Source organism: Dicentrarchus labrax, unplaced genomic scaffold (genome assembly GCF_905237075.1).
Source record: "Dicentrarchus labrax unplaced genomic scaffold, dlabrax2021, whole genome shotgun sequence".
In the NCBI taxonomy this organism is placed as follows: domain Eukaryota; kingdom Metazoa; phylum Chordata; class Actinopteri; family Moronidae; genus Dicentrarchus; species Dicentrarchus labrax.
Window position 1 is genome coordinate 8,307,859 of NW_026136705.1, and position 12,867 is coordinate 8,320,725.

Genomic DNA, 12,867 nt, shown 5'->3' on the forward strand with positions numbered 1-12,867 from the left:
TTTCTAAAGTTACCACGCACAGTGTGAATATTTGTGATAGCTTTTGATCCTTTGACAAGATGTAGTATTAATATGTGAAGATTATACTTGTTGAGCAATGAGGGTTCTTGGCCTTAATGTAACTGACATGCTGCAACACAAAAGAGCAAACATAGGTTTAGTTGTATCATGGGGCACTTTTTTATTGAGCAGTATGAACAGCTTCAATTATCATCACTTTTTATAACAAAAAAGGAGGTGATGCCACGTCTGCCAGGCGAGCCCAGCTCAGTGGAGGCTGATCCCAGGATGTTACCAACCAACACTGGAGAACTTGAAAAGAAAAAAAGCTGGAAGGAAGAATAAGAGGTGGGCAGAGTCAAGAGTCTCTAGGTGAGCGGCTGTTTCCTCTGCGCGCCCATCAGCTGGCTCGATTGCACATGAATGGTCACGAGAAAAACATAAGATTGTCCCTCTTTACTTCTGGGCGGGAATCATGCTGTCGATGGCCTCTCCCTTCTCCAGCTTCTTCTCCATCTCCACCATGAGCTTGACACCATCAACCACCAGCTGGACCTGGTCCACCTCAGAGGAGCCCAGACGGTCAGCGTTGGAGATGTCAAACACACCACCCACGGAGGCAGTGTCAACACCACCTAAAGAGGACAAAGGGAGGAGGTACAGATTACACATCACACCTTCCATCTGGTAATGCTGTAGAGTCCATGTAGAGACCTGATCCACAGGTGTACAAGCTAAAGAGTGGACATATTTGTACCTGTGCCGCGCTTCTGCAGACGCAGCCTGGTGAGGATCTCCTCAAACTTGGGATGTGTGCTCAGCTTGGGCAGCTTGACGTGCACGCCACCGCGCAGGCCGGTACCCAGGTTAGATGGGCAGGTCAAGATGTAGCCGAGATGCTCGTTCCACATGAAGCCGTGGTTGTGCTTCTTGAAGATCGCCTCAATCTGGCAGATAAGAAAGGAGAGTCAGAGAAACAACCACACTGCCTTCACTCAAACTATGGCTCGTTTTGACCTGTTATGTGTACCTTCTGCAGGCCAACGCAGAAACGCCTGAAGACCTCCCTCATGTTGCCACCCTGCTGCATGGAGATGACACGCAGGTGATCCTCCTCATTCACCCAGACCAGGAAGGTCTTGTTGTCGTTGTGCCTGGATAGATACAGTAAAACACTCAGAATCATAATGGACGTGCAAATCCATACTGAGAGTTGGCCTGCTGACAATTATTCATCATATTCACCAGATGCCTCTAGCGTCGGGCCAGTCACGGGCCATACCGGCGCAGGTCAGCAGGGGAGAGACGGGCTTGTCAAACAGGAAGTGATCATTGATCAGCTGATCCTGCTCAGCATCAGTCATGGACTTCAGGGGGTAGTACTTTCCCTTGAACTCGCCATCCAGGCTGGTCAGAGCTGGAAAGACAGACATACGATTATGAGATTAAATGTTCTTCTACGATAGCATAGATCTCTACAAGAAATATTAAGCAGAGGGCGCTGTTTTGTTTTTTTTGCATGTTGGATTCATCATGGTATATGCCCCGCGTGTCCTTAAATGACACTTTCCAATTCTTGGAAATTATTTTTGATAATTCTTTTGTTTGGGAAAGGCCTAGGCTTAGTGCTTAACCCTTTGCATACTTGTGCAATCAAACTATGAATAGCTTACCCTCAACGGACAGCTTCTCAACAGCTCTGCGCTCGCCACGGCTGTTGTGGGGTGGCAGGGTGAATCCCTTGATGCTGCGGCCAGTACGGACACGGCTGGACAGAACATAGTTGGGGTCCAAGTCGTCACCACCCTAATGACAAAGGTTTGATTTTAAAGTGAAACAAAGGCCACCAACGTAAGGCACTGAGCATGTTTTGTAGGGATATCTGTTTCTCATAGTCCTTTCTGCTCTTTGAATACTGGGGTACTGCACCTTCAGGTTCTCGAAGTTCAGGTCGGTCTTGTGCTTGTCAGTGGGCTTGTATCCACCATGACGGTCGGAGATGATGGGGTCGAGCAGATCCTTGAAGACCTCGTAAGACTCCTCATCACCAGCGACGCAGCCAACAGTCATGATGAAGGGGTGACCTGAAGTGAGGGAGCAAATAGGAAAGCAGGAGTTAGAAGATGGGAGGGAAAATAATAGTTGTTGTATAGACAAGCTTATTTAATTAGATTTTATTCACAGATAAGACTAAGAAATGTTATTATGATTCATAAAAAATATTTCTGTGTCTGTCTGGTCTCACCGGGGTTGTCGACACCAGTCTGGATGACATCATCCAGGGTATAGCCACTGGGTGTCTGCTTGTCCCTCAGCTTGCCATATATTTCCTTGGTCAGGACCTTGGCCATATGGTTGTTGTGCTTGGACAGGTTGGGGAACTCCTCCTCAACCTTGTAGTTGAGTTTGAAGTTGTTGTGGGTGTTTCCGAAAGGCATGATTGCTTTCTAACACTGCAAAGAGAGGGACACACAGGATGAGCAAACTTAAACAGAGGCTCCGGATGATCAAAAACCACTTCATCCTAATCTGACAATTTCTGTGAAAATGATCAGAATAGCCACTAAAAATCTTCTACATTTGACAGATATGGGATATTCTGTAAGACAGCTGCAGAGTTAAGGGGGTGTCTGCAGAGGAATCCTGGTAACAAGTAACACTCAATTCTCGACGACTCAAATGTCCAGTTTAAATAGAGTAGGGGTAGGGGTGTGTATTGCCTGGGTATTTTTAGCATCAGCACATCTGACTCCATACCGTTTTTGTCAAATGTCCTCAGCATTTACAAGTAGCGTATTAATTCTCTTGGGTCACACACGACCCCAGATCTCCAGTTTACACGTTGACACATAAATATACGTTTCACATACGTATTCCCTTTGGAAACACTCTGCACCTTCTTTGTATCACACTTCAACCTACAGGTTCAAACACTGAGTGCATCACTTAAAGTTGTCACTATGCTGACAGGCTGCAGGTGCTTCCCTTCAGTCCACTGCACAACGTATCAACAAGATCTGTTTACATCTAATTATCTATAGGCATGTACACCTTCACATTTAGTAATTTGTTTCATCTCCCCTGATTGGCTGATCATATAAATTGTAAAAGACTGACGCATGCAATGACGCACTTGTTACATCACATGAAATCCGATCTGAGTGAACTGTAGTGTAGCATTTTGGTAATACGCCATATTGGTTTATGAAATAAAAACATTTTGATGCAGTAATCACTTGCTAATTATCTCGTTAGTCCAAAAAGCCATCTTAAAAACATGACTCTAAACTGGCTAAAATAATTTACTGGACATCAGAGGCCTTCAGGCAGTCTCTTACATGCCACAAACTGTGAGGCACCTGTCCACATAAATCACCATCCAAATGAAACAACCATTTGCAGAAAGCATACATATATAGTAATACAAGTTAACAATGCAACACAGCTACTGCTATGCTAAAACATAATGTTCATGCATATTTTCATTATATAGTCAATGTCATCTAATAGCCAGTAGGTCTCTTTTTCTCCAGAATGCATCATATGTTGCATGTTAACATAGATTCAAACATCCCAGAATTGTTGTGCATTCATCTTTCACTTCATCATGGACTCCAAAACTTCTTCTCATTCTCCTTCATTGCAGAAAATAAGTAGCAAGATTTTTTGCCATTCTAAATGTTTGGATGATTCTCTGAATCCACACATGCTTCCAAATATCTGCTTCAAAACTAATCATCTCTGTGACATTTCTTTACCTGCACACCAGACAAGAACAGAGGTAACAATCCTTGGGATCAGATCCTGTTCACCACAGCCAAAATAGGGGTCACCCAACTCTGGAGGTCTTTGCTCCCTGTTTATATACTGGGCAGACACTCAGCCATTGGCTTGGCCATTTTAGTGCCTGCTGCGCCCTCATTGGCCAGTCCTCTGTACTGATACTCTGAACAGTTTATGAAAGGGACGCATTTACATCTCAGTCATCCAAGACGGGTACCACAGCTGTACCCATACCCTCCCCCTACCACCCCTCACCCACCACCCATACATAGCGCCTGTTGGACGGTGGGAGTATCTGAATGGGGAGGGTGGGTCACAAGGGTGGAGTTTGGGGGAAGTTGAAGAAAAAAGCTGAGCTTAACTTTTGCCAAGCATGCCGTGGAGATCGGGTGTCTTTGTGTCAGGCGTGAAGGTTGGAAAGAGTTAGTATTCTATTCTTATAAAAATGCTGCCCCAAGATGCAGTTTATCCATCAGATAGGAGTCAGAGTTATGTCTGACTGATATTTTGATAGGAGGAATGCAGAGTATGGTAATGCATCAAAAAATACCATGAAGATAAATCCACTCTTTAACACAGGCTCAACAAAATTAAACATTTATTTTTGCTTTGCTATTATATTGGATAGCATTAGATTGTGCAGATACTGTTGCTATGTTCATCCACTTCATGTTGACTCCCACTGACCTACAGATAAAACTACCTCAAAACAGCCATGACTCTGTCCAGCTCTAATTGATATACCAATTATCAGACATTGAATCTTTGATGGGAATACTGACTGTCAGGTGGAATGTTGAGCATGAAAGATGATGCCATCTTCGACATTCGCTTCATTAGCCCATATTACTGTATTCTCTCAAACGTCTCACACTATTTTACCAATGCTTACGTTCCGAAGCTGCTTCACAAGTTGCTTCAGTACAGTTTTTTTCCAGAATAATTAAAAAGAAATGTCTATTCCATGAAACTTGCAGTATTCGCAGGGCTTTTGCTTTTGTCTTGGTTGATGGCTTCCATTCAAGCTGAGCCTTACTCTGTTAAAGCTGCAATCTGGGATCCAAATGTAAAGAAAAGCGTCACCAACACTAAAACCTGCTTCTACCTTAATCTAACAGTTAGTAAAGCTACAGTGTGTAACATTTAGGAAGTTCCATTGTCAGAAAGGAGGGTGAAGCGATAGTTGTGTTCTGTAACTACACTGCTAGATGCTAATAAATCCTACACAATGGGCCTTTAATGTTTTCCTAATTGAAGGACCATTGTGCAGGATTTAGTGGTTTACTGTAGAAACATGGCAGTTCAACATGGCAGACTCCGTAGAAGAGGACCTGCTTCGTCTGCAGATAAAAAGACTCATTCTAAGGTGTGTGTGTAATTACATTACATTACATAACTGCCAGTAGGTCCTCTTAAATCTTACTCACTGGGATATTAAAGGTTTGTTTACAGCAGTAATCACTGTTAACAACACAGAAAAGCAAGCCTTTATTTTTAATTACAGCTAGCTGCTGATTCTGGTCGTTGGCCCTTTAATAATGAGAACAGTACAGCCTGCTCCATGTATCTTAGTCAGGGAGGTTAAGATGGCAAGGGCTGTTCTTTGACCCAGGTTTGTTCCACGGGGATCCATACCTGCCAAAAACTACGTCACCCTCCCAATCTATGTACCCTGGAGAGAAAGTTTTTGATGACACCACTGGAGTTGACATACTGCATGTAGAAAAAAAGTGTGTAAAGGTGCATCAACAATTCAAATGGGGATTTGGGGAGTGTTATCACAGGCGCTGCTCCAAGAGGGGGGCATCCCAGCAAGCAACGGTGACTGTGGGATGTCCCAGCTGTCCATGACTGGCAGCTGACCGGCTCACACCTGCTTCTTCCAGTCCCCGTATCATTACCACCCTTGTCTGTACAGCCAGCACGTAGCACACCCCACCCCACCCCCAGGCCTCCTACCAAATATCCAACCAAAGCCACATACTTCAAGCCTACACCTCAGACCTTCTGCCCTCTACACATATATGTTCTCTAACACTTCTCCTGTTTTACCGATCTCTTTCCACGTCCTCTACCATTGGGTGCTGCCAGTGTTCAGAGATGTAGGCGAATGGAGTGTCGGCTGGTCACACTGCCCTTGCCTTGAATTAAAACCCCCGTCTCCTGTTACACAGCTGTCTGCTGCCTGTCCTTCTCCGAGTTTAAGGCCACCAAATTAGTCTCTGTGCAGGTTTCTCCACTCCATGCACCACACAATCGCTACCATGTAGCATGCTACACTCATTTTATCTAATGTGTGTATTATTGAGGCATGATTTTGCATTGAAAGAGATTCAAACATTATAGTTAGTAGTGAGTTTTAGTTAGTTTCAGTGAGTTATTTCTGGTATATATAATTAAAATTCACAGTAGGTTTGGAAAACTGTAATCACTAGATGTAAGAAGTAGCACCTGCGAAAGAGACACCAGATAGCTGCTGACATTTCACCCAGAGCAACTGAATAAAGCCAGTCTAGAACAGTTATGCAACAGGGCGGTGATATGATGATCTGCCTTCTGCTTATGTTGACCAAGGGGTTCCTCAAGCTTCACAAGATTCAGAAACCCCCCTCAGGCCCCTGAAATATTCCCTCATTACAGCTTGGACACTTTCCAACCGAGGGCAGGTACAATGCATTTTTATGATAAAATGGTAGGTGATGGAGTATTTTCTGTTTTTTAATTGCGTAGGGAAAGAGGAATCATTTGGTTACAGCGTGTGCAGTTTCATTACTCAGAACAGTTTTTTTTTGTGAAACCTTAGACTGTTGAACAATTCTTATGCCACAGAGTGTGTTAGAGGAAGTGAGCATTAGTTCGTACCTTGGCAGATCACTTTTGGGAAACTTATACAGCTTGACCCCCTTCGAAAGGAATCCATGCCAACTGCCCGGACCTGTGTCAGAATAGCACAGTGTCAGGCTGCTTTTGCATGCAGTGCTACACTCTGAGTATTAGGTGAGAGCACATTATGTCTAATTGGTCAGGAATGGAGAAAATGTCACAATTTCTCTGCCACTAGTAGCAAGTAGTGATGTGTTTCATTATGAAAACTATTTCATTCAAACATGATTAGAAAAGTAACATTATGTGCTTGGCAGCCAAATACAATGACATAGCAAGCCTCTATAAATAACACCTTTATGGCAGACTATTTAAAGTTTCTCTCTCACATTAAATTCAACACCTGTCTAGAGAGCTAGCTGGGAAGTGCAAAAAACACAACATTTAAAGGAATATATTTGTTCTTGATTAATTTTTTAAAGATATCTAGGTGTTTAAGTACAAAAAAAGAATACAATATATCTACTGACTGCCTAAAGCCTAAAAACTGGCTGAAAAATAACTTTAATAATAGTTTTGAATGAATTATGATGATTATAAATGGGCTAAATTGGATATTATGCAAGCTGAACTTTCTCTTGCAGGTCTGGGGTGGATTGGAGTGAAGGTGGTAGATGGTCCTACTCCATTGAAACCAAAGCTGCCAGGGTCACGTGTACATAGTGTGGTCAGGGGGAGGCTATAATTATACCAGGCTTGCTGGTTCATCTGCACCCTGTCAAACAGGAGCCCCCGCCCACCCTGGACCCCGATTCAATTTCATCAAGGCCGTTCTCTATCAGTCTCAGACTTGACCAGACATCTAACTTCGCACTCCACAAAAGGGGAACCCATTGGTTACATTTACATGCAACGTCAGTGCAGTGCTGTTATGCTGCATGGGAAGCTGGACAAAAAATTATTACTCAATCATAAAAATATAAATCGCTATTTTTGCATATACAAATTGAATAATTAAATAAATAATCATTGATTATTAATAATAATTAACAATTATTATTATTTTCACACTGTTTATCATAATGTGTGCTATGAATATACATTTTAAAGGTTTGCATCAGACTTACACTGGTAAACTCAATTCTCTGGAGAAAATGATGTGTAAAGTGAGATTAGGGATGTGGCATTTGTCCTCCACCTCATCCCTTCACCACAGTATTAACAAGTGAGTCATGCAGGTGCTGCTGCCGAGTAAATAGGTATGGCCCTCTCAGAAGGATTAACTGAACCAAAACACAAGGACACCATGTGCTAGTTGGAGAATGTTTATTTAAGCATACTAAATATGTATCAGTGCATCTGAATGAATCGGCATTCCAGGGCTTGAAGTACAGTTTGTGACCATGGATCACTGCACATGTGATGTGACTGCAACTGACATGCCGTACTGTGGAATGTAACATGCAGCTACACCTGGCTCTGTGCCATAACCCTGGGGAAAATGTATACATATATAATGATAAATATAGTGTGTGTAAGTCTCACCTTTATAGGTTTGTCCATGGTTGCTTTCACATGAAGTCATTCTTTTATTGTTTATATGAGTGATTCTGTATTGAATGGATAGCCGGATGAAAGTGATAGTCAGGTTTTCTATTGGTACTCTTAACGTGTCGTGTAACCCCTAAAAGTGTATTCCAGTTATTTTCAGGCAGACAGGTTTTATAAAGTATGGTCAAAATCAAAGCAGAAGAGGCAGAGATATCCTGGCTTTTAGTCCCTTGTATGATTTAAAGTTCAAAAACGTTGAATCCTGCAGTAGAATTCCCATAATGCAATAATCTTTTTTAGGCCTTCCTGTTAATAATGTAAATTATTTTATTTGTAAAATATTAAGTCTAAAGGCCTGAAAAATTTAGGTCACTTTAAGTTCATTCTAGTGGAATTGCCACCATAAGTGGATTTACTCGTGGGAGCAAAATAAATATGTGCAAATACACCTTTTTCAGTGCAGCCATTTTTACATTACATAGTATTCATGTTACAGGTTACAGCTGTGTTTACCCTACTAGTCCATGTAAAAATGGCTGCTGTGAAAAGCGGCCAATAATGTTTGTTATTTAAGAGTTATTATCACAAACAAACTCTCCGCAGTGGTCTTGTTATGTATGGACACTTTTTGGACATGGAGACGCGTACGTCCCCAAGTATTTATGTCAAGACGGAAGGCATGTGCAGAAGAAAGAACACAGCCAGAAAGTAATCAGGTTAAATCATTCACATGGTACAATTTATCTTTTGATTGGTTTATGAAAGGAAACTACCCCGTTTGTTTGGGCCAGTTTACTCTGATTGAGGTGTTTATATGAAGGATTTTTATTCTTCACCTTTTAAACCGATTGTAATTGGAACATTAGGCTCTGTCCAGCTAATTTCTGAGACTAGTTAAAGCTCCTCCAGAGCTATACGAGTGTTTTCACAGGCTGTGTAGTAATCCCCCAGCCTGCCCCTTTAACCAGGGTTAAAGCAGTAATTCTACTAGAAGGGATTCTTCTTCGTCTACTAATAGCAGAGCTAATGTTTGTACTGTCCGTCCTGTCAAAGTTTAGCTGTTTATTCAACTGCTTCACTACTTTGAGTTGATTAACTAATGAATTATCAGGCCAGAGTTCACCTTGAACACACAGTGATCAGTAAACCCACAATGCACAGGGGCACTAAGATAGACAACAGGTGTCAACTGAATACGGACATAACCAGGTGGGGAAGTTATCACAGCCTACATGACTGTGTCTACACTGAGTGGTGTGGACGTGGCAATGGTGCTACTGTACATTTTTTTAAATACAAATTCTGATCAGTCTCCATGCATACTTGTCATATGTACCCATTGACATTTTGTTAGACTATAAAAACTGACTCTGTTACCACCACTGAGGCCACATTGTGTTTTTAAACATATGTCCATGCAGTAACATATGTCTAACAATTGGCAGCTGTGATCGTATTACTGAATGTCTGTTACATAATCTAATAATATGCTGTCCTATTTTTCCAACACAGCCTATAGCCTCGGTCAAAGAGCAAACACTTACAAAGCTTTAGCATTACATTTAAATGTGTTACACCCTCTCTTTTTTCCATTCTAAGAGTATGTGTGCATTTTGGACCCATAATACTACAGTACAGTGTGTTGCCCGCAGCAGTTCACTCTTCAGACACAGTGTCTGCTGCCCCCTGTTGCTTCTCTGGCTCTCTGCCAACCATAAACCCTCCTGTCTCTGGGTCCTTCTTATGTCATCGGCAGCTGAACTATAAATTAACCTCCATGACTTACGTTTAAGCTATATCTGCTGTTTTCAACTGCCAAAACAGCATCCAGCTGCCTTTTAGTGTTTAAAGCATCCTAGAGAATGGGCAAGCATCCAGACTTATGTTCATTTTTAGCCCTCAAATGTGCTTCAGGCTTATCTTAGCAACACACCTGAATTAACCACATAAAATGAATATTAAAAAATATTTGGAATAAACCCAGTTTGACCAAGAAAAACTGTTTGCAGTCAATGTAAGGTGGAGTTTTTGACATGGTGGTACACAGTATACTGTAATATAAAAACAATCAACATTAGGTCAAATGTATTTGCTTTGGAAATGTTTCTTCCTTGACAATAAAGATAGTTCTACTTAAAATAACACAAAAATAAGTTGATTTAATAAAACACATTTCAACAATTTGAAGAATCATTAAGGTCAAAGGTGTGTTTCAGTATTTTGTTTAGGCAGAAGCATTCTTTAATAGGCAGTAGCTGACATATTTTTGTGTAACTGTTTTAATTCCTGCTGTGGCACCAATAAGTGCAGGCTGCTGTGTAAACAGATAATGAATTACAATAAAATACAGCTGTAATATTATAAAAATATGTCTTCATGAATTCAGTTATAATTGTTTTTTTTAAATAAAATGCTTACATCAACTGTACATTAAAGTGTGTGTTCATATACACACGGAAAACAAATACAACTGACTGCACATATTGCTTGAATCCACAAGGTGGAGACATTTGTAAAATATTTGCTGTGTATGTGGACCCTGCCTTTCTCAATTTGTCAAATCTAGGTATTCATAAGAAACCCATATTCAACTCAACAGTCATATCAGTGCAGATCACAGAATTACCATATACTGGAAAGTATATAATAAACATGACTCCATCTTGTGTTTAAATATTCCCAGACCATTGCTCAAATCTTAGTTTCAGTAAAAACATGTAAGCAATCTTTTAATGAACACATTTTGATTACATATGTAATTCTTCTCTAAACAAAACTTACTACACATCCATTTAAGTTTACAGTGAAAACTCGTTACTATCTGCAGCTGACCTGGAGCTTTAACCTCTCTAAGGCTACGTTCACATTGCAAGCCTTAGTGCTCAGTTCTGATTTATTGTTCAGATCTGTGGCCCATATCAGATTCCAGTGTGACAGATCACAGACCTGAAGTGATCTGTGTGATGAATCTAGACCTAGAGTGACATAAAAGTCACATGAATTCTTATATGACTGTTCACACTGAGGTCACACTATAAAAAATCTGACCAGTATCTGATTTGGACATCATCCAAGTGGCCCAAATCAAAATTGAAAAGACCAGATTCCATGTGAATTGCCCTGTTCACATTGTCATGAAGAAATTAGATCTGAGTCACATTTGAGCAAAAACTCAAACTTTTGCCTGCAGTGTGAACATGGCCAAAAAGACAGGGAAAAGAAGAGTTTAAAGAGTCTACAAAGCCAGGAATCAAAATAATGTGACATTATTGTTCATTCCAACAGGTGAAGCTGGAAATACCCTGCTGAACTCATTTCATAATGGATACTCTGCAGCCACCCCTTCATTCGAACAGGCCTACATAAAGCTTGCATTAGGATCTATCAGTGCACCATGAGCATACATTCATCTCTGCCCAGTAAACGTACAGCACATCAACCTAAGCAGTGCAAAGGTCAGAAGTGTCTCCTCCTGTAACCATGGAGTGATCATATAGGTGCAAAGTGCTTGAGAAAGAAACAATAAGAGTTAGCAGACAGGCTGCCACTGCTGACTCATAAAACTGTATAATATATATAAGTGATTTATTGTTCAAAGGTGTGTTCTATGGATTCTGCAGTCTGCAACTTGAATAGTATATCAGTGGTAAATTGTAATTAGTTAGGCCTACTTGATGTGATTCAAAACAATTTACACAGTGATAAATTACGCTTAGATTCAAATACTATTAAAAAGTATAACATAAAAGTGTATTTAAAAAACATACGTTTTGTGATTTCTTTTACCAGTTTGTCCTATTAAATCCTGTCTCACAGATTATTTTTCTCCTGCTTTAATCCGGTTCCTGTTTTGTGACAACTTTCATCTGGAGCGTTACAGTTGTCCTGCATCCTCCAAAACACAAAGTACATTAAATGAGGTCGAAAAAGAAACAGAGTAAAGTGAAATTCAAATGTATTTTTGCTACTCATTGGTAGCACAGGACAAAAAGAAAGGTGAAGGACAAAGTATTTCTTTTTATATACTCCGTTTTAATTATTTAACATTATTATTGATTGATGTACTGAGTTATATTTTTGACTCATCAAATGACCCTTTACTGCCTTTTGTCTGTTTCATACAAAGGTGGATCTATAGGGGCGGCAAAAAATGCCTGGCCATCACAACTTGGTATCCAATGCTGTTACATTTAACACATTCATTTAGATTAATTTAAAAAGAAGGTGTTACAAACTTTAATTAGCCGTTACAATTTATTGACATGGCCACATTGCGAGTTCAATGATAAAAGGCATGTATTTAGAAAAGATTTGGAAAGAAAACAATTTATTGATTTCTAATGCCACCTGGAATGCCAACCATATTTCTGTTAAATGATTTGCTAATGTTCCACAATAATGTAGTTGTTTCCAGTTTAAATACCATTATATATCATCATTATATTGGTTTATGCTATTGTTTGCGATTAAATCAGCATATATGTCTCTATATGTGTGTTTATATATGTATGTTTAAATGTATGTGCATTTATATACACAACTATGCTTATAAAGTTATTAATTATTATGCTTACCGTATTTTATTATTATTTGATTAATTAGTATTTGATCAGCCTCGATTGGAAACAGGATTCAATAAAGTACTGTGCCTTTAAGAGGCCGGGGTGCACGTGCATTGTGTTGCTTACATTGCGACACTGGGGTGTGTCA

At 40.4% G+C, this 12,867-nt stretch overlaps 1 protein-coding gene across 1 annotated transcript; it reads right to left on the minus strand.

Moving 5' to 3' along the window:
* Window positions 1-156: 156 nt before the first annotated feature.
* On the minus strand, window positions 157-3,902 carry ckma (creatine kinase, muscle a). Its single transcript, XM_051401615.1, has 8 exons — window positions 3,759-3,902; window positions 2,246-2,453; window positions 1,930-2,084; window positions 1,674-1,806; window positions 1,246-1,417; window positions 1,031-1,154; window positions 758-947; window positions 157-635 (listed from the first exon to the last, which is right to left on the minus strand). Exons 2-8 carry the CDS (start codon window positions 2,436-2,438, stop codon window positions 457-459), a joined length of 1,146 nt encoding a protein of 381 aa, XP_051257575.1. The 5' UTR covers window positions 2,439-2,453; window positions 3,759-3,902; the 3' UTR covers window positions 157-456.
* Window positions 3,903-12,867: the final 8,965 nt, after the last annotated feature.

Excerpts from the sequence above, each read along its gene's own strand:
- ckma (XM_051401615.1), bottom strand. The coding sequence starts at position 2,438 with ATGCCTTTCGGAAACACCCACAACAACTTCAAACTCAACTACAAGGTT. Across the intron at positions 1,807-1,929 it reads TGAACTTCGAGAACCTGAAG|GGTGGTGACGACTTGGACCC; the intron begins GTGCAGTACCCC and ends CTTTGTCATTAG. Across the intron at positions 1,155-1,245 it reads CCCGACGCTAGAGGCATCTG|GCACAACGACAACAAGACCT; the intron begins GTGAATATGATG and ends GTATCTATCCAG.